At 42.6% G+C, this 24,460-nt stretch overlaps 1 protein-coding gene across 3 annotated transcripts in view; it reads right to left on the bottom strand.

Moving 5' to 3' along the window:
• Positions 1-24,460, bottom strand: part of LOC143150471 (glutamate receptor ionotropic, kainate 2) — a 181,933-nt gene that overhangs the window by 6,317 nt on the left and 151,156 nt on the right. The window contains exons 9-14 of one of the 3 annotated variants that reach the window (XM_076318749.1): positions 22,720-22,821; positions 22,515-22,616; positions 20,853-21,056; positions 16,204-16,407; positions 7,691-7,795; positions 124-381 (exon numbers count right to left, since the gene is read on the bottom strand). In XM_076318749.1, coding sequence (XP_076174864.1) covers positions 124-381; positions 7,691-7,795; positions 16,204-16,407; positions 20,853-21,056; positions 22,515-22,616; positions 22,720-22,821 — 975 coding nt within the window. The remainder of the gene's footprint in view (positions 1-123; positions 382-7,690; positions 7,796-16,203; positions 16,408-20,852; positions 21,057-22,514; positions 22,617-22,719; positions 22,822-24,460) is intronic. The other 2 variants (XM_076318751.1, XM_076318750.1) reach the window with 2 other exon arrangements.

Raw genomic sequence — 24,460 nt, 5'->3', positions numbered from 1 at the left:
ACTGGCTTGTCTCCGTGTTCGAGTACTCTCGAGCAGATGATTCGAGTAATTTCGAGCAGATGGTTCGACTGGTTTCGCCTGTGAGCAACATTCTGACGTAAGATCGTTCAATCAATGGTATACCTTGGGGTTCAGGTCGCTGCCCTGTTGCATCAGAGTGCCTATGGTGAACCAGAAGCTGTTGGCCAGGGAGAATTGGTTCTCGACGACCTCGGAGCCCGCGTGACAGGGATACGGATTGTTCCACTCGTATGGACTGAATCGAGCCACCACGAACATCGTCACAGAGACTAGTACGTATGCTGCCAGGACGTAAAGCCAAATCTCGATGGCCAGTGGGTTCATGAAGGAGAAGAGGCGAGCTGGATGACTGGTCGGTACCTGGAATTGAATTTCCATCGAGTGAATCATCCGATCACGGCCAGATTATCAATTTATACGTTTTCAAACGAACACGGAGCGTACTAAACACAGTACACCCTGAGAAGAGTGATTCTAGAGAGAGTGGGTTGAGATAGCGGAGCAGGGAAGCTTCGTTCTTCGGTGAAACATGCTGTAGTCCTGGTACTACGACCGAGTTAGCGCCAAATATTTTGGCCGTTCAAGGTCACCGAGAAATAAACCACGACACTCCTCCAGCTACTCTGTCACCTTTTCCTCCTATTCTTAATTACATGAATTTTATTTTATTTTTCAGGTTTTCTAAAATGGACTGATTTCGTGGTTATACGGACGTCCAGGAGTTAATACTCAACTGAAACGACGAGATTGAACGAAAAAGAAGGAGTTCTGCGCGAAAGAAACTCGAGCAGCCAAAATATTTCGCAACAACCTGTGGAGACGTCGCTCACGATTAAAGAGATCGTCCCGAGCGGTCAAAACATTTGGCGGTGACATGGATTTTTAGCGATATCTCAATTCGGCACGTTTATTGCAACGTTTGGAATATTCTTCCGTAATCACGCGTACCATCGGTAGCAATGGAAATACTATTACAGGAAGCTACGTGACTCAAGGTGTCTGGGTTAGGTCTGGATTAGGTCCCTTAATTGTCGAGCTTAACCACCGCTAAAATTAACGAGCCTATTGCCGTTTCCGGAACGGCGTCCGTTGGCATTGAACGTGACGGTAACCCTATCGATTCTGATTTCAATTAAACTCGCGTCCCGTGCGTTTACACGAGGCTCTCCTCATAACGTTGCTTGTAAATTCTAACTAACAGGAGAATTCATTATCGCGCGTGTATGCGTACGCGCGGTTCAATGGAGTATACGTATATCTATTACGTGTGCACGCGTCTACGTATATATATGTATATATCTGAATTTATGATACGTACGCCTCGATGAATAGAGATTTGCAAAGCTTTATTCTATTGTCGTGGCCGTACGATGAATTGACTGTTCAATATTTTCCTATAGCTCATTGTTCTATTCTATCATCCAGGCTGTAACACGTAGAATACACCGCAGGGACTGTGTAAACATAAACAGTGGAAGGATTACACGAATCAGGGGTAAACACACTGTCGCTTGAAAACGGGGTAGGTACTGATCTTCATCCGGAACTAAAATCATTCTTTATCGCTACGTAAATTTTGTACGAACAGTGAAGCGACGACATTACTTGAATCCGAGGTGAAACTCGTTACTCGAAAGCGGGGTGATTGATGATTCTCATTCCCAATTAAACTTTGTTAATTCGTTGACTTCGTAAAGTTAACAAGGACCGTTAAAGAAATATGAAAAGTGGAGATAATTCTGTTTCAAGAATCCGAGGTAAAAATTGTGACTCGAAAACGAGAATTATTCCAATCGAGGCCTTCGACGATCAAAGAGGGTAAGTGGCGAAACGTACGATCGCGAATCGATCAAAGTGTTGACGATCTGCGGTTGACGAACGACCGTGGATCCGTTTACGCAATTTCTGTCAATTTTTCGAGCGCGTGCAGTACATTATCGCGCTGCCTCATTTCCGCGTTTCTCGTAAATTTCGCAATATATCCGATCCGGCGTTGAAATTTCGCGCGGTACGCAATCTCCACTGTCTACCAGCAGGGATTTACGAGACTGGATATATTTTTCGTCACGCTTCACAGTTACCGCCGGAAGTTACGATCTTGTTCTTGGAGGCTATCAAATGTGTCACGTGTCGCGAGATTCATTGGAATAGGGGATGTTGATACGGTACGAGGCTTCCAAGGGATTTTAACCTGGACGAGATTGTGTGTTGAATTTCATCGAATAAAATGACACAAGAGTGAACAATTTTCACTGTTAAAAGTCAAGAGTTCTTTCTGACTGTCCACGATGACTCGAAAATCACAAAAGGATTATCTCGAGTCAAACCCTTTAACAATGGTGGACATCAGAGGTATACATCTATAGTTGGAGATCTCCGACCAATGGTGTTATAGGTGTACGCCTAGGTGCCCCGTGAGTGCTACAGGGAACCCACGCTCAATGTTCGAGGCTTCCGGTGTCATTTTCGAAAAGCTTTTCGATGTTTCGCGAACGTCGGGATAGTTTCGTCAGGGGTGTGACAACGCACCAGCGTACGTTGTCGTTTGTTCGAGGCATTGGAAAAACCGTTTATGGTTCCGGGGAACGTGGACAGTGTCGAGTGACTTTTGCTCGCGAGGAACATCGCTCGGTTGGTAATCTTCGATTTTAACAAAATTCGGCACACGGAGACTTTTGCGTCTTGTATTTCGACGGATTCTAATTATTTTGAAAATCTTTACGTCTTGTACTTCCAAAGATTCTAATTATTTCAAAGATCTTCATGCCTTGTGTTTCGAAAGATTTCAATTCTTTCAAAGATCTTTGCATCTTTGATTTATATTTCGAAAGCCCTTAATTATCTCAAAATTCTTTTCACCACGTATTCACATTACGAAAGACATGTAAAACGCCTCTTCATTATTTGGAAGATCTTTACGCCTTGTGTTTCGAAAGATCTCAATTCTTTCAAAGATCTTTGCATCTTTCATTTATATTTCGAAAGCCCTTAATTATCTCAAAAATCTTTTCACCCGCTATTTACATTTCAAAAGACATGCAAAACGCATCTCCATTATTTGGAAGATCTTTACGCCTTGTATTTCTAAATATCTCAATTATTTCAAAGATCTTTACCCCACGTATTTCGTCAGAGTGTAATAATTCTTATGACCTTTATTATATCATTACTTTCAAGATCGTCGCACAATGTATTTCGAAAGATCATCACTTTTCGAAACATCTCCTCCCCTTGTATTTGCATTTCCTCAGTACCGTGAATCTTGCGTCGAAAGGCTCGCCAAGATCGTCAAAGAAGTCACCCTTACGATTTCGTTCGACATGACACGAAATCGAGGCACGACCACCTCCCCGAATTCGATCCAGTGTCGTTAAAAGGGACAATGGTATCGACTCGGTGACGCGATCTACGAACGGAAGATCGTATGCTCGCTACGACTCGAGGTAAAAAAGAAAGGACGAGGCCTGGAGACGCGGAAAGTGGAAGAGGAAGAGAAACGAGGGGAAAGTGGAACTGGCACGGTCGTCTCGTAAATTTGGCCGAGCGAAATGCTCGATTGAGTTTTCCATCGATACCCGGGGCCAAATAGAAGGCGAGACGTGGAAACGAGGCTGAAACCGACGGGAGGCACGATCGTAGAGAAAATGTTATTTAGGGTCCGACTCGACCGTTCGAGCTCCCCCTCGGCACCCTTGGCGCCCTTTCGACCTGTCCTCATTATTGTCGTCGTTATCGTTCTAGCGCGACAACGTTGTTCCATCGATTGTTCAACGTGACGAGACCTTGTCCGCGAGATACCGTGGTGTGTTTCGCGAACAGGAAACATTTTCGACGTCGAATCTTCGTACGGGAAACGATTGGAACAAACGCGAGACGAAATTAAACGAAAATAGAGCAACGGTACAAATGGATCATTCGTTGCGGTCCTTTTGTTATCGATACGATTACGAGTGTCCGATTCTAACGATTTGGAATAACAGTGTTTCAAAATTGTTAAAATGGAAATCTGACAGTGATTCTGCCTCGGTAATTGTACGCTTTATTATTCGGTGTATCGGATCCGTTACTGAAACTATTGGGGGTGTCTGATTCTAACGATTTAGAATAACAGTGTTTCGAAATGGTTGAAATGAATGATGGTCGATAGTCATTTCACACACTGTGCTCCGGTAATTGTACATTCTGTTATTTGGAGTATCGATCCTGTCACTGAAACAATTAGAGGTATTTGATTCTAACGGATTGGGATAACAGTGTTCCAGGGTAGTCAAAGTGGAAATATGTACTATTAACTATACGTACTGTTAGTAATTATAGATAATTTACCACCAACGAGGAATTTATTCTAATACTCAAAATAATAAAAGGACGGTGTCCTTTTATTTCACTTGGACGGTGAAATAAATTTTAGAAAATAATTCCAATATCCAAAAATGGAAAATAGAAATTAGGTTCAACGACGAATCAAGAAATCTATCATCCTCTAAGAAGAATAATAAAAATGATTTTTCTCGTTATAAGATACTCAATTCGTACGAAGTTTTCGAAATACACTTGTCATCGGGTCGTGGTTCACTAGAGAATTTTACAATTTGTTTAAAAAAAAAGAGTTAGTAAATTATTGGTCAGATTGTCGGATAGCGTAGTCATTTGCCTTTTAAACGAGTGCGAGAGCATTAAAATGCAATGATTTTTAACGATGTTATAGCCATTATAGAAGCGTAGATTACTCGTCTGACCATGCACAGGGTTATACTACGTGTCTAACCACAGAGGGGGTTATACTACTTTTCTGACCATAGACGGGGGCACACTACTTGTCTGACCGCATACGGGACAGTACTACTTGTCTAACCACACACGGGGCTATGTTACTTGTCTGGCCATAAACAGGGCCATACCACTTGTCTGGCTACGGACCGGGCTATTCCACTTGTCTGACTACAGACGGGGGAATATTACTCGTCCGACTATGGGCAGGGATATACTACTTGTCTAGTCACAGACGAGGATCATACTACTTGTATGACCATGGACAGGAATATACTACTTGTCTGGTCACAGACGGGGATCATACTACTTGTATGGCCATGGACAGGGATATACTACTTGTCTGGCCATAGACAGGATCATACTATTTGTATTACCATGGACAGGAATATACTATTTGTCTGGCCACAGGCGGGATCATACTACTTGTCTGACCATACCATCACAATTTCGTTGTATCGAATTTGGGGTACCTCAATTTCTATATCGAATTTTTATGGGCCAAACGCCACCTCGAAGGCAAACAAGTGTCAGAATTTGAGAACCCCTTCTTAAGTACTACTCAAGTAGTATGACCCGTCACGTCTATGGTCAGACACGTAGTATGACGACCGTGTGTGGTCGGACAAGTAGTAGGACCCCCGTATATGATCCGACAAGTGGTATTACATCGGTCTATGGTCAGACAAGTGGAAATGTAAGTGCACAGTCAGACAAGTGGAAATGCAAGTGCACAGTCAGACAAGTGGAAATGCGAGTGCACAGTCAGACAATGTGGTTGTATGGTCAGACGAGTAGACATGCTTTTTTATGGTCAGACAAGTTGAAATGCGGTTGTACGGTCAGAAATTTGACCTTAAAACGGATGTCGTTGACACGGTCGCCGGACCGTTCTCTGAATACTTTCATTGTGTTCTCCGTTTCCGGCGCACGGGGGTGAGCGCCGGAAAGACGACGGGGGTTAGGAAGGTCGAAGACAGAAAAGGGAAACGAGAGCCAGGGAAGCGGATCGTCGAACGAAAATCGAATTTCCCGGTCGAGCGGGCCAAGCGATTCGAGATTATTAAATCATCCACGCGCCATCACCTGCGAGCCGGTCTAATTAGCACTGCGACACGTGGCGGCGTGTCTCTAGCGCGAACACGCGTTACTCGCGCGAATTTCTCACCATCTGTGATACAATAATCTTCTTTTTTCCTCTCGTGAAAAATTCATTGGCGAGTTGTTGTTGAAAAATGACCATTTTTGACATATTTCGAAGAAGAACATCGAAGAATCTATCTGTCAATTTCACTGAACGAGTATCGATTCTTAATTACTTAAGGTACGTAAGAAACGTCGAATAAAAATTGTTTTCTTTTTTAAATCTACCAAAAACGTCCACTATCAAACGAGTTATTAAAACTGGTCCTATTATACGTCGATTAAACACTGTCGATTGCTAATTTTTTAGAATGTACAAGAATGCACATTGTGTCGATATTTTTCCTTTTCAAAAAAAAGTATCAAAAAATAACTATTTTTAAAAAAGTTATTAGAATTTTCCTACTAGATGTCAATTAAATAACTATCGAGTTTTGATTTCTCAGGACGTACGAGTACGTTATCTATTTTTCTTTTCAGACGAGTACCATAAATGGTCGTTTTTGCAACGAGATTGGTCAGAGTTTCCACGGTACATAAATCGAGGGAATTCCACAACTTGCAGTCGATTTGGAAAATTTCCGTCGCTTGATAAATCTACAAAGGGAAAACACGATCGGTTTTTCTCGATCGATTTCTCCAGTGGAAATGGAGAAATGAAGCGAGAATAAATTGAAATATACGATTCGATCGTGTCAGAGGTGGTAACCCGAAACGTTTCAGACCCAAAGAGGAGGGAAAAATAATCTTGCATTAACATTCGTTTGATCGTAACCGTGTCAAAGTAATAGTAAGACTCGAGATAAGGAAAATCACTTTACGACCTCCGTTCGAGAATGTCGGTTTAAATATTGACTCAAATCCCTTGGAAATCCTGGCAATCATAATAAAAAGAGTGGAAAGGATATAGGAGATCGAGAGGTAGGTAACGCAGAATGTATCGCTATGTTTGACTTTAACAGCGGATTTGAGACGCAATTGTATGTAAAAATATTCATGTAAATACGTGTCTCGTCCGATTCTGTTTCCATGTTACAGCCATTTTGGCGGTATCAATGGTGCTTCTGCTGAAACGAGCCAGCGTAATACAATTCTCCTCTCGTTTCGAAAATTTCTGCGGAGGTCGAAGTTTCTCCTCCGTTTCCAAACGGTGTTTCAAACTTTACCAATGAGACACTCTCGAGTAAAAATTAAAACAAAAATCTCACACGATTCATTCTCGCGTAAGAAATATATTTATATTTAATTCACGTATTTAGAATCTTTTCAGAATTAAATATCTTGTCTGGTTGCTCTCATCGTGTAGGACTCTCGAGGAGAAACCTACTTCAAAATGGACCGATTTAGTAACAGAATTCTTCCCACTGCAATCAGAATCGTCTATTGGAAATTATTTCGTAGCAGTAGAAATAAAATAGTGAACACACGTGTTGTTATTTCGTCCAGAACCGTACGTATGTGCCACTATCACGGAGCAGGTTAAGGCTCGGGACACCCAGTAGAGGCCAGAACCTGGAATCGAAATTATGAGTCCCGAAAACGTGACTGGGGGCTGCAATTTCGAATCTAGGTTGGATTAAGGGCGTGCTTTATTCGGGGGCGACCAATCTCTTAAGCGAGAGCTCCGGATCTCATCCTTTCGCGCGGCATAATTGCCCGGCGATTAGGTAAATTCTGGCGTTCCAGCTGCCGGCGAAATTACCGCTGTTTTTTTATTCGTAAAAAGAGAGGAAAAAAAATTGTTCTCTTTCCTTACCTTGAAGAGGATCGAGATGCCAAGGTTCATGAACGGCTTGGTGAAGTCGATCACGCTCTCGCGGGCGTAATTGATGGTCATCGAGCCGACCGCCAGGTCCGCTTTCTGCGAATAGAGACGGATTGATACGATTAGTACGCGGGAATGTTGAAACGATCGCAGCTGGAGAGGCGTGAGAGAGTTTCGATGCAGTGTGGTGCGATTCGCGGTGTGCGCGTGTCTGTGAACGCTAACACGGGCAGAGATACGTGGATCTACGTGTGGTGGGGGTAGGAGGCGTTCTGGTGCATCGAGTGTACTGTTCGGAGCCGAAGAGAACTCACACGAGGGGACGTGTGGCCCGAGGGGAACGCTTCGCGAGTTCGATCGTGTGTTTGGTTTCTTCGCTGATTGAAGTTTCGATGTTGATCGATAGATGGCGCCACGTGCAGGCCTCGCTCAGTCTAAGTAATTTAGATTCGCAATATATTGAATTTTTAATATCGATAATTGGACAATGATAGACTAATCCATGTAATTTAGATTTCCAGCTTAGCGAATAATTGAACAGATATTAAATAATAAATGGCGTTCCGTATGGGTATCGTTTGGTTGGAATAATTTATATCGTAAATTATATTCAATTTTGAATTTTTAATATCGATTGATAGACGAGGCTCTCGCAGGGAGCGTTTAATTTCGATAATTTGGATTTCCCGCTTCGCGAAGTATTGAACTTTCGACATCGACCAACAGATGGCGCCACATGGAGTCCCCTCCCAGTCACGCGCGTCAAGGTGGGGATCGACTCTGACCAATCAGATTGATCCTGTACGTTTCTCGGCAGGTCCCAACAGTACACACCGTGTAGCTCGGCGAGGACGTAGATCAAGGTTGCTGACTGTGATTCGTGAACGTGGGACGAGATTTATGGCGTTTGCACGAAATAGCGTTTCCTACCTGCGTTTTTCTTCACATTCCTTCGCATGCACACTCAGCTTGAATATCGAGAACAATGGTATATTTATTCTATTTCGAGCTAGTACACCGACTTACTATGAGAATGATACATCGAAGGCGCAGGGGTTCAAGATTGTTGCGTAAGCGTTTGGCTAAATCTAACACTAGTTTAATTATTTATTCTACTGCTACGTTAGACCTCATAGACAGAACAACGACGGATCGTATTTTAAAAGGAATCTGTCGCTCGATCAGTTTCTAAATCAACACATTATCCGAAGGCTTCTTTCATCGAGATCTTCTTTCTTCCTAAGCAAGAAGAAACTAATGTTAATATATTATTTCTAATGCTAAAATCATCTGGAGAACGGAATAACGAACGGTCGATCTCCAATGATGCCTATCTATCGTCTTTAGTTCCTAGATCAAAATATCTACGTAAGAAAAGTGACACGAGAATTGGTCATTTTATACGAGGGGAGATATTACGAACATTTTCTTTGAAAAATTTCATTAAAAATTCCAAACCAGACTCCGAGATCTCTCCGAAAGTTATATTATCCATTATATCTATCACTCGAAATAACAAGATATCGCAAATATCAAAATTAAAATTTTGTCTACAATTGATAAATTTGCTCTGATCGGATAATTTATTTCAATGTGTCACTTTACTTGTTCGCTACATTGTCCAAGGTACTGTTCCATCATCGTAAAAATGTACATCAGGAAAGCAACGCTCAACAAGTGTCTAATCCCTTCCTCGTACGTTTCTATGCTAGAACCACCCGATAGAATAATTTAAGGTCAATCTCTAATGACGTCAACCGTACTCCCTCAGATTAGAATCTTATCCAAGGCTTTCTTCCTCAAGATTGCTTTCAGTTTCCCAAAAGTCTTTAACCCGCCCAAAGATCTGCTTCAAACCCCCTGAATTCCTCTTGAAAATTCCAAGCCGATCTTTTGATGAATTGCAAGTCGTCGAGGAAATCTCGTTAGATCCGCGTCATGGTCGGTCGAGAGGCTCGTGGACGTCAAGGATTTGAGTTGGAAAATGTTTTCCAGTCGAGGAGCACTACACGCGCTCATGGCTGCGTTGTCCGACTGCTTTTTCAGCGTCTGGAAAGGCACTTGCTATGCCGCGGCGCTATGCCAGCCTAGGCAGATTTATTTCCGAGGCTGAGTCTGCTTGGAAACCGTACACGTGGCCACGACCGATAAAAAGGGTTGAAAGAACCTGTTCAACCTTTCGTACCTGCTCCAAATTTCCCCACCAATTTCTCGCTTGCGTCCAACGAGCTCTCAGTTAACAAGAAACTCGTCGAAATGTAAATTTCGTACGTGTATACACCTTTGTCTCAATTTGTATAGAGGCCGAAGACGATAGTTCGAAGGATGGTGTACGGAGTGGTAAAAAATTTGAGGATCGAGCAAAGAATTCGGAGGCGAAAATCGGTAATTCCCGCTTTCAAGCAACAATTTTTATCTCGAATACAAGTAGGAGGATCGTCAATAGATTGGCAAGATTTTCCCGGTGAAAATGAGTCCAAACACGGCCCTATTCGGACTAATAACTTAGAAGTTATACCACAAAGTGTAAATTTTGGATTTGAAGACGATAGTATTGAAATCATTTTTTTGCCGCAACCGTACGAGATTTAGACGCAAGATTTTGAGAGTAAGTTCGAGCAATAATTAACAAAGTATTTATATACTTATTTTACAGAAATTAGACTATATGTTTTTCTACAAAAATTGACCACAATTTGACCACATGTCTATTCAAAACAGTTGCAACATTTTTTTAGGAAAAACCTGGTGGATTAAAATCTTGTTATTTTGGATCACTCTGTGTAGACGTTAGAACTTTAACAACCGTAAAATGTGCGATAGAACTATCGATCCGATTTTAATGGTTTCCAAAGTTCGAAGTACACTTCGCGAAAGTATCGCGTTCTCGTTCACCATTTCGGGACGCTTAATGGCGGAGTATTCACCGCAATGTCTAATCAAAATTTACGTCTCGTTAAACCAAGCCGTCAGCTCACGCACCCTCGTCATCCCTCCTTCGTCGATAAATGCCATAACACTTCATTCAACTCCGTGTAACGTCCTCGAGCGTTGCACGGGCTCGTACCGCGATAATTTCGCGTTGATTTACAACTGCCTCTCGACTCGATAATCCAGGAATTTGTTGCTCGTACTTTTGCACAACGACAACTACGCAGTGAAGTTGTCGATAGTTCTCGAGAATCGATACGCGTCAGACGGGAAGACGACTAGATGGCGATTAACCAATCGAAATTTTGCACGAAAGTTCATTGGACCAATTTAACTTTCAATTTTAAGGGTTAGTTCTTTTATCACGGCCACTCTTTTTATTCGTGTCTACAAAGAGTAAGTAGAACACTTCTCGGGAATATTTAAGAAATTTTAATTCTTAGTTTTAATTTCAATTTTTTATTTTAATTTTACTTCATCAACGGACCAGAGACTTAAAAAATTGTAGAACCTTCGTGAAACGATTGGTTGTATTAAAATTGAGCAATTTGGTAATGTCGGAATTATTTTAATTATCTTCGTATCCAAGAATCTTTAGATTGAACAATCAAAATGGTTTTGGTTATTAAAATCGTGAATTTGTTCGTAGAGATGAAAAGCAGCAGCAACGAAATGCATGTTCCATAGTTCTTAAGTTGGTTAGTTCGATGAATATTCGTGCAAAGTGTTCGACAAGTCTTTGCTCGTCGAGCGAATATTTCCCTCTGATGAGTTCGAGGATTGTTTCGCTCAAACTCCCAGACACATACTAATTATTCAATCTCACGAGGCGTGCTTTTGATCCACACCTCTCTATTATTTGCCAAAATCGTTGCTACGTAATACTTGTAAAACTATTTATCGTACGATGCATATATGCATGACGGTAATGTTTCGTTCATCGCTGTCACATATTTTAACGCGCGATATTTAAATAGAAATAACGCTGCATAAAAATACAACGGATGTCCGAAAGTGTAGTTGTAATACTTAAAAAAGTATTAATAATTAATTCAATTAGCGATTTTCTCTTTTCAATTTTGTAAGTACTCAGTACAAAGAACAATGTGTTGTAATTATTTCACTATGAAAACCTATTTTCTCGAGATGGCCGAATAATTTACAAACATTTTGTTCCAATTGAATCTAATCTACAGTGATTCGCAAAATAATTGGCACAGGTGTTAAAAATACCATTCGATCCTTTCTTTCTTAAATATATATTCTCGTGGAAATAATTTTGTGACATCAACTTAACAAAAATTACTTTTGGAGAACAAGGAAGACATTTGTACGATCTAGATCGAAAACGAGAAATGCGAAAAATTTCCGTGCCATCGAATCTTTAATTAAGAACTCGTCGTAATTAATTTACGCATATTTCATAAGGTTGCTCATTAATCACAAGACTCGCGTAAATTATACGCCTATCTATTTCCATTAGGGGACGAAAGAGAATGGCGAAGTAGCCCAGGCTATTCGGTCTGGAGTTCTCTTCCTTCTTTATTATGGGGAATTGTGGCGGTTAAGTCGCATTTTCCCGTTCACGAGGTTGCCACGACGCGCGAAAATTATTAATGATCATCCGACGAAATTAATAACGCGGTCGCAGCGATACAGCGACCATGGTCGCTTTGTAACAGCTGTCATCTAAAGGGAAGAAAAAGTCTGAAATACCGTGACGATCAATTATTCTTCGTTCTGGTTCTTGAATAAAATAAATTCACCTAATCTCAACACCGATCGAACCATTGACACTCTCGATTTATTTCATTTACGCGATTAATAACAATTTGTTGAGAGCTTTGTTAAGTTTTTCATATTTTTAGCGATTCAACGGCTGCAGATTTATTAATATCGGGCTACGCTGTTAATTATTATTCTGGACAGGTGTTAGAGTTTCTGGGTCAGTAATTTTTTAAATAAAAATATTTGAAATCGCCACGATTGTAACACACTGATACGTACCACAGTATCGAATACGGTACAGCTAAGTATAGTTCAAAAATGTTATTTATTTAACGAAAATTAACCAAAGTATGATCTATCTAACAATATAAAATATTTTCGCGCCAAATTTGTGTCGACACATGGTTTACAGAACGTTGTTTCAGACAGCAGAATTTTGGAAAGTATATTCGCGAGAGAAATGATATAAATTGTAATTCAGGTTTTGAAAACTTTCAAATAATTTTCTTTCAAACAACCGAAAACTTGGACGATTTAATAATGCAATAATAATATTCTCTCAAAAATGGAAAAATTACAAAGTTTGTTTCAATTTTACAAATAAAGATTAAAAATAGCAGTTACGTTTCTCATTACACAACTCGTGCATTGGTTCATCCTCGGGAATTTATTACAGACACAGAATTTATTATTCTTGTAAAAAGAATAAAACATATGTGTCCTCTATAGTAATATAGCAAGAAAACAAATTACCTATCATCGTTCAAAGTGATCGTCGGAACGTGTGTCGATAATTGGATAATTTATCTTAGGTCGCGTTCGAGGGTTAATTATTTCCACTCAGGGTTGGTAGTTTCGAGTACATCGACAGAGGCATTGTGACTTCCGATTTGAATTCGTAATTTCTTCATACAGCTAGAATAATTGCCGCCAACTATACGCGATCCAGGGTTCAGCATTATTTCGAAACTCGCTTGTGTTCGTAAACACGAAGAAATTATTGCCCCGTTAATGCCCCGAAACCGCGATATTAATTATTCCGCGGATACAGACTTCGGTAAACATGCTACGCTCATACATAATGTATTTCGTGGAAAAGTAGATCGTTCGACTTTCGACCAAGCGGAATACTAATCCCAATCCCGACGAAGATTTATGGCGAAAGTAGCCTCAGAATGTAGACACACCCATTCGGAGTTGCGCGTCGCAGTTTCGTTACCATTGGATGATGAATTTACCCTTACGAATCTCGTCCGTAATTTACCACCATTGGCATACTTTTCAAAAAATTCTCTACATATATTCCGTTGATCCAACAAGCCTGAAATTTACGCCAAAATTTATATTCGATCCCAGCACATTCTAATCGAAAAATACCAAAGAAGAAACAATCATTCCATACTCTCTGATAAATTATAATCGCGCGAGATTTTATTAACAAAAATTTGGGAATATTCCAGAATAGCGAAACGAGGTGAATTATTGCCGGATATATTTACATTTACGCGTGAAATATTATAAAAAAAAAGTTGGATAAAAACATTACAGTGCACTTTGCGTCTCAACGTCGTACGGTAGAAATCAGGTGATATTTAAATTGCACATGACAGGGAAAAATGTTAATTTTGAATACGCTCTCTGTACAGCATCGTTAATTTTAACGCAAAATCGGGGTTGCAAAGTTTTGTTACATCATATCGATATTCATAAACTACACCACCCACGCAAATTTTTGTCGCCATTTTCCGTGGGGGTCTCGCTGAAAGCTTCGATTGGCTGCTAATAACGCTAATTTACTAACTCCATTAGAGTATTATTCCCTGGGCAGGATCTGCGACGTAAGCCCACACTTAATCAATCGGCCATGCGCGTATTAGCGCTGCTACGTGGGACGTGGCTGACAGCTAAAGCTACGCGGAATCACGGGTGGTTTCGCACCTCCCAGTTAGGGGAACAACGACGCTGCACGCATTTCCACGTGTTCTGTAGTCGTGATTTGCATTGCAAAGCCGCCGCGCGCCTAGAATCTCTCCTCCGTTTTCTCTCTCTCTCTCGTAAACACCCGTGGCTCGGTTATCTTCGTTATCGGTACGACGAAGAACTCGTAACTTGGAAATGTGAATTTCGAATTTACGGCGTTGTATATGTATTATAGTTCAATCGACGATGTAACACAACACACACATAAACGCTGGGTGTGTTCCTTTGTTCGATAGTTATATAATGCAAGCTTTCGACGGTATTCAACAATGGTTAATAAAGTTTCAAATGTTTTTCAACCGGTAAAAGCTTCGATGAATATTTAATTCGCGCGAATTTCGATGAAAATTTTTTTAGGTGATTCTGGGGATCCGAACTCGGGACCTCTGTACTCGGAAGCGAGAACGTTACGCATGATGCTAAGGTATCGTGTGTTTCTTCTTCTGTCTTTTAATGTATTGTATACTATATTTGTTCGAGATATTACGTAAGAGGCAGTCTTTCACAGGTTAATTTAATATAGTTTTCGAATTAACGTTTTCTTTCCTTTTGGAATGATCTTTGGAAAATGATAATTAAAAATAAAAATTATAAACTTAGAGGATATTCACCTAGAAAATACTACAAGTTTCGTAGCAAGAAATCGTCGAGGAATTAAAAGAGTTCGATAGTTTTTTGCAAGGCAATTAATATTAACGTGTTTGATTATTCCTTCTTGGGTTACTATTAATAAAATAATACTCAAAAATAAAAATTACAGAGGTAGAAAAAGTTCCGCAGAAAGTACCACAAGTTTCGTAACACGAAACTGAAAATTTTTAATAGTCTTTCACAAAACTATTAATATTAACGTTCTTGACCCCCTCCCTCTTTTTGCGGCAATCTTAGAAAAATAATATTTGAAAATACTAATTACAGACTGAGAGAATATACCTTAGAAGGTACAAATTTCGTGATGCGAAACTGTCACCGCTAAGGAACTGAAAGTGAAAGTCCACCGGGACGTCTGGTGGGGGAAGAGGCGTGGCCAGCGTCCCCCCACCACCGGTATATTCTCCAACCTGTCGAGCAATAGTAACCGTAGTTCCCCGAATCGTCTGAAATTCATTCTGGCAACCTGGCGTCTCTCGAATCCTCTATCATCGTCACCATTGGCATCGTTAATCCCTTGGGCCAGGATTTTCACGCAAAAGTACGTTCACCCGTCTCGAAGTACACCTTGAATCTTAAATCTCGTTTCATCGTGGTTACACGGTACTCGCAGAAGACACCTCCCGGTATTTATCGCCCTGCCAACGGAATTAACCCTCCTCTTGAAATATTCATCGCCGTCTCAACGCAAACTTCGACACCCCTCAAAGAGATCCTCGAAGAGAGATCCCTCTGTCTCTTTGAGAGCATCGCTCGTTCGAACAACGAAACAACCGTGCCCTACCAAGCGTCCCTAAAGGCATCGGCCTCGGTACCTCGAGGAAACGTTCTTCCACCCTTTAAAGTAAATTTCGATCCCATGGATCCTGTGTTCCATCCCGCGGAACTCCGTTAACCCCGGAAAATTCCTCGAGTCTCTCGAGCTCGTCTCATTGTCGATTCTCGGGGTTGCTCGTCGCTCGGGAATAGTTGTTTAGACTACCAGAGTGTTCTGGGGTGGGGGGCTTGTGGGTGGGGCGTACTTACGAGCCGACGTAACGCGTTTCGGGTGGGGGGTGGGGGGTGGGGGTTTCGGAATCGCAACCAGCACGGAGCGAGGTTACGGTATGTAAATAGAGACGACTCCGCGTACATTGATGCTTCGAGGGTTGGTGGGTGTGGGGGACATGGGGTCGGTGGGGTGTTTGGGGTACGACGACGCGGGCCATACTCACCTTGTCCATCAGTTGGCGGACTATTCCGTTCCACTCGCCGGTCTCGTAATCGTAAACGCCGTATTTGCCATCGGGCACGAGTTCGATCCTGTAGGCGAAGCCCACCATGTGAGCTATCTTCTTGAGCAGATCGATGCAGAAGCCCTCGTAACGCGCGTTCCCGCTGAAATTCCCTCTGCTCTTCAGCATTACGTACGGCTGCTCCTACGGGGACCATAAAAAGGAGCTACTACCTTTCGTCCTCCTCTTGTTCCTCTTCTTCTCGCACGGCCCGCCTATCGGTATCTTTTCCTGTTCCCCGCTGCGAAAACCCGGGTTCTTTTTTCCTTTTCCCTTCTGTCGCTGTCTAGTATTTTTTTTTTATCGTTCGTGTGTGTACGTGTGTGTGTGTGCGCGCGTGTGTGTATACGAGTGTGCATGTACTCGAAATTCTGCCTGCCCCCCGATGGCGACTCTCTGTTCCTCTTTGCCCCCGTTTCTTCTACCTTTTCCCACGCTCTTCTCGCTAATTTGCCCCCTTCCACTCTTTCGGTTCGTTCGTTCGTCCGTTTGAATTTCCCGCGTTTCTTGTATCACAGAATACGAGCTTTGTTATTCGAACCCCGTTAAGACCGCTATTCTTTATCCGGAATCCATACTTTTTCTTCGTGTTCGAGGTCACTCAGTGGAACGAAAGGATACAATTGTAGCCTTCTTGTGCTCTTTAAACGATCGAGCGTATCGTTACATAGGTTTTGTTCGTTGGATGTGTTCTAGAGAGAATGAAAAATCGGTCCTAATGTATCTCGAGAAAGGTCGTTAGTCCGGAAAATTTTAATTAACGAACTGTGTTATCCAATGGGGATATCCGGTACCTATGGAAGGTCCGAGATCGATTGTTAATTAACTCTCGGACGTACGAGCAACCAAGAATATTTTTTCCGGGCTGGTATCTCTTTCAATCGGAAAAATATAAATGGAAAATGTGCGGGGAAATTTGTTCGTTCTGTCAGGCTTTGTCTTTCGGAAGATTAATCGGTGCATTTGACTAATTGCAAACTCTGATCTCGCGAATCTTGATATAAACTTTGACTACTTTTGTTCATTTTTGCGCGCGCGAACATTTACAAGATCGAGGTTAGGATTGGGAACTCCACCTCGTCACTTTGCATATTTATCTTCACTGTATTTCGTCTCTCCTGGTAATTAAGCGTTTACGAGTACAATATAGGCTTTGGGCAATGAAAATATTATATAAATAAATAAATAAATTATACAAGTAAACGGAAATACGTTCTATGATCTAACTAACTCATCGGTCCGGGCCAAGAGAATTAGATCGGAACCTCGATTATTGCACGAGAGTCTCGATAGTTGCGCTGCGTTGTCGAGTGGAAGGGACGGTTACTTGGCAACGACTGATTTTGGAGGGGGGAAGTAACTTGCAGTAGCGTTCACAGGTAGCGGAGATTTAGTGTGCGAGTAGACTCCGTCTCATTGGTTATCTTGATTATTGTCCATATCTCGATCGCTCCAGGAATTTGTGTCCCCGTTTTCTTGCAATAACCGAGGTTGTTCTCTATTCCTCTTCGTACAATCTCTGCAACACATTTCTCTGTATTCCTGGCTATCTTAGGGTACTCGATAAACAATCTTGATTGATTTATTCGTAAACCTTGCACTATGCCAGTTGTTTAAATTATTAATTCTCTTCTTAATATTCAATCCTACTCTAAATCTATCCATTGTAAACTAACGGGCGATATCTCGTCCACAAGAAATCACGATCTTGTCCACGTTCGTGAACACAAAAACGACCAGACTGGCAGTTCATTGTATCCGAGTTCCCTATCTCCCAAGCATCGTTTCGCTTCGCCTAACGTCGCAAACTCGCGAGCAGCTAAAAGCGAGTCGAGAACATCGGAGACGTGCCCGCACATTAACCCATCGGGATCTCGTGAAGTGCAAATTGATCGTCACCGTCGAAAGGTCCCGTTAAATACATTATAACGTTAAATACAAACTATTAAATTACGGGAACGAACCGACGTGAAAGGACGTCGACGGTGCTCGTAAAGAGGAACAGAGAGGAACTCGCGTAAAGTATGACGATTAATAATTTCGCCCCCAATGGCGAGAGCGCGTCTCGAATACTGGCGGAATCGTCGATTGACTACGGACAAGATTAACGACCGACGATTAATAAAGCTTCCTTCGATAATCGACGAACGACGTTACTGCTAAAATAACTTTCGTCGAGTGTACACCTATTGGCCCTAAGCCTGATCGATCGCAGCTCTTCCATCGATCATCCTTGGAACACATTTCCATGGGACTTGCAAACGACTCGACTCGACTTCGCTATTGAATTTTAATTCGTATATTAATGGAAGACTCGTGCCGACGATTTTTCATTGTTTCGTGTGTCTTTCAATCGGACAATCTTCGTGTGACGAGTATTATTCTCTATTTCTGACTGGGGTACAGATTCAAGGGCTAGATGTACAATATTATACCTTGCGTGCAGAGCGTTGGCATAAATGGTTTGCAGACTTCGAAGGTTGTAAAATTTAATCGCAATGTTAATCACTATCCAAACAATTTTTCGCGTACACTTTCCAACCCCGAATTTGACAGTTCTTTCCACCCCTTCATCGTTACGAAAAATATTTCTTAAATATTTCTAATTACTCCACAAATTTCCCAAGTTTCGTTCAACTCACAAATGTATCCACACTTAATTTCCAAACCTCGATTAATCTACTCTGTCCCTTTCATCGAAATTTGAATCGTACCAACTGTACTATATTCCCCTTTTAAATTCACGCTATCTCCAAGTCCACTGTCACAATTTGTACCAATAATTTGCACACGCACCTCCACCTAAAGTACCTTAATCAAGGTTTCTAATAGCGAATAAGATCGAAGCTTATTAAATACGTAAAACACACGATCGTGTCTTCGAAGTCTGCGAACATATTTCATCAACGCTCTGTACACGGTTACGTTGTCGTTTAAAAATGGCGGGAAACCAACGAGAGGGTGTTATTCGAAGGAGACGCTCGCCTCCGTGACGCTTCCGCCCAATCGGGCGTCCTATAATCCGTGCTCGATTTATGGGCTTTGTTACGCGACAAGTCGACGCTCGCTGGCAATTAACGCGTGGCTCCGTGATTTACCTTCGACTCCTCGAACCGCGCCTACAACTCGCGGCGGTCGATGATCGATCACGACGAGTCGGAAGGCGACAGGTTCGAGGGGGGGGGGGGGGATATGGCTAAACGAGTCGACGATGAAACGTCTATAAAACGAGCAACCGCCTCCAGCGAGCCAATGGTGCGCGTAACACGATGAAAACTCGCCCCGGTGTGAAGGTGTCTTGTAAACGGGGAAGGTGCTGGTCAAATTCTCTACGTCATTTACGGTTGTACGCGTTTCTAATTGGCGGTTAGGCTGGTGGCCGGTAGAGGGACGGGTAGGTACACTCGGGATCGAGTAAAATTGCATTTTTGAACGGTGGCTGGGGTAGGGAGGGGGGAATTTATTTAATTCGAGCGTACGTGTCGCTATGTGACCTTAATCCTCGATCGAAGTGCACGAGATCAAAGTTCGATTCAATTTCAATGGAAACAATCTCATTTGTACTGTTCGCGGGCGAGAAAATTGCATGTGGGATTATACGGGAATTCTGTTCGTCCTGGGGACAATTTATTCGGACGGTGCAATCTCTCGAGGATGAACTATGGGTATAATCGAAGTAACGGGACCTCCTGGACGTCCAGATGCAATCTTCTCATTCGCGTACTGTACATAGAATGGACTTTTGTCTACAAGGAGCTCGATCGACTCCGATGTTTACGTAACTTGACACACGGAGTGCGATTGGACCTGTGTTTCTTTTCATCTGGGTAGATATTGTTTATTCATTTAACATTCTTTATGTGTAGAGTAGAAGTGTAATTAAGTGAAGTGTGCAGAGATGTGGTGTGCAGTTTCTAAACTTAACCTTGAAAATATTTGTAAAAAGAGAATAGTAACGAGCACTAGATTACGATTAAAGAAAGTAAGACGAAGGTGATCGACTAACGTGTATTCAATATCTTTCAACGTTTCATCCGTGCGTCAAATTACATCGAAACCGGAGATACGACAATCGGGCGACGTTCCTTGTTAAATTACTCCTTGATAGACAGAATGTACACAGTAGATCCAATCGAGGTTTAAAGCAAGAGTCTTCCGTGCAGAGGTTCGTAGACGCTCTCTACTGCCTGAGCTACCATCTTCGCTCTCATTACAATTACATCGAATCGGGTACTAAAAGTGCATAGTACATCAGAACGTTAAATTGCATAGTGGTTCAGATTCGCTAACGTACTAAGGTGCGTTCGTGTTGACTGTGGATAAATAATCGAATGATTCGTCAACGAGCACGTACATACGCGTACATGTACATATATATGTGTTCGTCGTTCGTATCAAACTATATAACGAGTAAAGTAATCTAATGAAAACATACTAAAGAAATCAGCAAATAGGGGTTGTAAGAGTTTCTATAGTTACCTACGGAGATCATTTCGTGTATCTGTGCGCGCGCGTGTGTGTTTGTGTGTGTTAGAATCGGCAAGGGTGAACCAAGTAAGATGAGAAAAATTAAACAAACCAAATCATACATGTCGCATGAGTTCTCTGACGATGCCGTTCCACTCCCCGGTTTCCGGGTCTTTCGCGCCGTACTTCCTGTCCGGTACCAGCTCCAATCGGTAAGAGAAGCCGACCTCCCTCGCCACCGCCTCCAGAAGGTCCACGCAAAAACCGTAAAACCGCGCGTTCCCCGTGTAGTTTTTTTCGTAGTGCATCATCACGTACGGAATTTCCTGTGCGTAAACACGGGGCCCATGCAAAGAACGGAACACGATCGGATCGTACTCGTCGACCACCCCGTTTCGCCGATGATGGTTCTCCGTTGCCTTCGAAGGCTTTATGGTTTTTCTTTTTTTTTTTTCACCCAAAATGGGACGCACACGTCGATGGTGTATACACGATCGTGCGGTTCGAGTCACTCGTGCGCGGTGTCCAGGCTCGGGGTACGCGTAGAATGTACGCGCCGGGTGAGGGCCGAATCGAGTGGCCGCTCAAGGTCACACACCCCCCCCCCCCCCCACTCTGAGGCGCTAGCGCGACGGCTACGCGCTGGGTGTTGTCCACGCGAAGTTATAGATGTTTCGATATTACGATTGCTATTGTTTCTTTAATACACGATCGCTAAGTTTTGTATTTTAATTATTAATAGATATTAATTTATATACTATTTCTAGGGGGTTTGACATTTTAAACACCGAACAGTAGATTCGTCAATAATACAAACCAGTGGAGACTGATAATACAATCTTAAACAAGCTTTGTCTTTCGCAAACGGCTTTACATTATCTAATGATATTATTCCATATAGTAGAATGATTTCAAATGTTAATGTGCTGTTGGTCTCTAGTTAAACAATACGACCGTGTACCTACAGAAGCACACGGTATACATGAGGCCACAAATTTCGTAAGTTTCGATTCGAATCACAATTGCTCGTGAATGTATCCAGCTCGCACGAGTACTCGTTACAACAGCCCTTGTAAACCGACGTAATAGTGGGGGTAGCTCGCCAGCGACCTTGAGCGACCAGTTGATTCGGCCCGGTCCCCGGCCAAAGGAAAAGAACACTTACAGTACTACCGAGTGTGACTTTCTTCGTATTCCTTTTTTTTTTCTCTCCTCGTCGACGGATTCCCGCACTCGTTGATCCCCGTGAAACGTTTGAAACTTTACAACGTTTTAACCCTCTGATCCCGATCGTAACGACGCGTTACGTATAACGGATACCGGACATAAAGTACGAGATTCCATACCGCTTGGGAGACGCAATCGCTGTTTATTACTTCGCCACGGTGGCTGGGAATGTTCCTCCTGCGATCGCAAACGCCCCATGGGTTACTCCAGTACTCGAATCTGCATATCGGACCGAGGCGTCTCGTTGGTGAGACGACGTTATCGCTCGCGTGCCTGAAACCACTCGGAGCCCTTTGATACGCTACGAGAGTGTTCCCCGATCTCCGATCGCGACACCGAGTCGTCGGTGTCCGGGTACCGAGGATTCGTTAAATGTTTCCCCGTTGTTGGCTCGCGTATCCGTCTCGTTAACATCGATAACAGAACGCGAGTCGATGTCTCGATTTCGTCGCGACGAACCGACGTAGACAGAGAAAAAAACCACGTTTCAAGGCGGAACATCGTACGACGGTAACATGCTCGTGGGGAGGCTGGGAGGCTGGGTGGGAGAGACTCACCAGTATCGTGATGACGAGGAGAGTGACATTAGCGGATCCGGGCTCGAAGAAGGTGGCAGTGTCCGTCACGTTCACGCCAACACCTGGACGCCACTCGCCCACCTGTTCGTGAAACCGTTCGTGTACACTTCTCGCAAATCTTAACGTTCCTCCACGATAAGAGCTCGCGCGTGTTGCGCTTTCCCGGCGAGCCGCGGGGACGTACCTTGACGAGCGAGTGTTGCTTCAGCTTGAGCAGGTCCAGCTTGAATTGAATTCTGCGGCCCTCTTTGAACTCGATGGGTCCGGAAATGCCTTTCATCTCGACCTGAAAAGACACCAGGAGAAACCGCATTACCTACGGCGATTGGAGCAATCTCGGTGTATAAATAAAGCAACGGAGATCGACCGGTAACCGATCGCGTTTAGAAAAAGGTACGTTAGAGGGATCTTTAGTAGAATTTTCAAATATTTTTTTCGTAAATATTTTATTGTAATTACGTTGACATCTTCCAACGAGTTCAGTTCCAATCGATTGTTTCGCAATAGAAAAATATAACTTCTTCGAGTTACTCGACTCGAAAGATCACCAAACCCCAAACACGCACGAACAAATCGCCCAGCAGGCGAATCGCTCGATAAATCGACTCAGTGCGAATCAATCCCTCCGCAATGGAAAAGTATAACTTCTTCCGGTACTTCAGGACTCGGATACACTCCAGGTGTTCCACTATTCCGTACGGAATACCAAAACTCGAAGATCGGGTGTTCCCAGTTTCTTTCGAAGCATCGATATCGCGCGAATCGCCATTCATCCGGTCGCGTGCGAGCGTAATACTCTTCGTCGAGATCAACGGTGATCCCAGATACGCGTTAAAAATTTCCCCGCTTAAAAAGTCGTTATCGCCGCGACTCCTTGGACCAAGGGGGTGAGTCGTTACCAGCCGCCATCGCGGAACTCGGCGAAACGTTGATCCGCGGCTCTTTTGCGCGAAAATATTTTGCAAACGTGCCGAAGGTTCGAGTACGAGGCCGTAGCTTCACTCCTCGAGAGGATCGTGGGACGCATAAATTTTCAGAAACAAGTTGAACGATCCCCCCCTCCGTTTGCCCCGCGAGCGGACTTTTTAATCTCTTCCGCGTTCTTGTTTTTCTCGTCGCAATGGGAGCTCGCTGGCTTCGGATGCAAATGCGCAATTATGATTCAACGATCGCGAAAAGATTTTTTCGAACTGGCTCGTCGGTGGATCGGAACTCGCTCAACGTTCTTTTTGCGAATTTTCTTGGAAATAGCCAACGGGATCGTAAATCTTCCCCGGGGGATAGCGAACGAGGATTACTTCGTCCGTTACGTTTATCAGCGAGGAATTATTAACGAATCGCAGACCGTGCAAGTCTTAGCTCAAGATCGAAGAACATCTTTTTTGTCGAGAAAAAACACATCGAAAATGTAGAGTAACTTTTTTTTCTAGGTGGCTTCCTTTTCGAGAAAATCGAACCTGAAAATTGGTCGGCGCGCGGGACTTGGAATCCGCGTCTGACCAGCACTGACTGTTTCTACTTGCGTTGCAATTCTACTAGTTTCTATCACTTGAAAGGCAGATGGTTGAAAAGGTAAGAGAAAGAGATAGTAACAGTAAAGTGTTTGTTATTATTTCGGTGTATTGTTACACACTTCTCATTCGTATATTTATATAATTATTATTCTCTCTTAAGTCTACTATATTTTATTATTCCTCGCGTTACATATTTCTTACCATTTTTTGTGGCACATTGTTACATATTTCTCATTCGTATATTTATTTAATTATTATTCTCTATTAAGTCTACAATATTTTATCATTTCTTTTGTTTCGCGCATCAATATATTACAATATTAATAGAGCTCGTGCAATAACTACAATTAATTTTCTTTCCTCGTCCGTGTGTTCGACTTAATTCCTCCGTGAATTATTTTCATTATTTTT

The sequence above is a fragment of the Ptiloglossa arizonensis genome, chromosome 8 (assembly GCF_051014685.1).
Source record: "Ptiloglossa arizonensis isolate GNS036 chromosome 8, iyPtiAriz1_principal, whole genome shotgun sequence".
NCBI classification, from domain to species: domain Eukaryota; kingdom Metazoa; phylum Arthropoda; class Insecta; order Hymenoptera; family Colletidae; genus Ptiloglossa; species Ptiloglossa arizonensis.
This window is presented reverse-complemented; position numbering and strand designations above follow the sequence as displayed.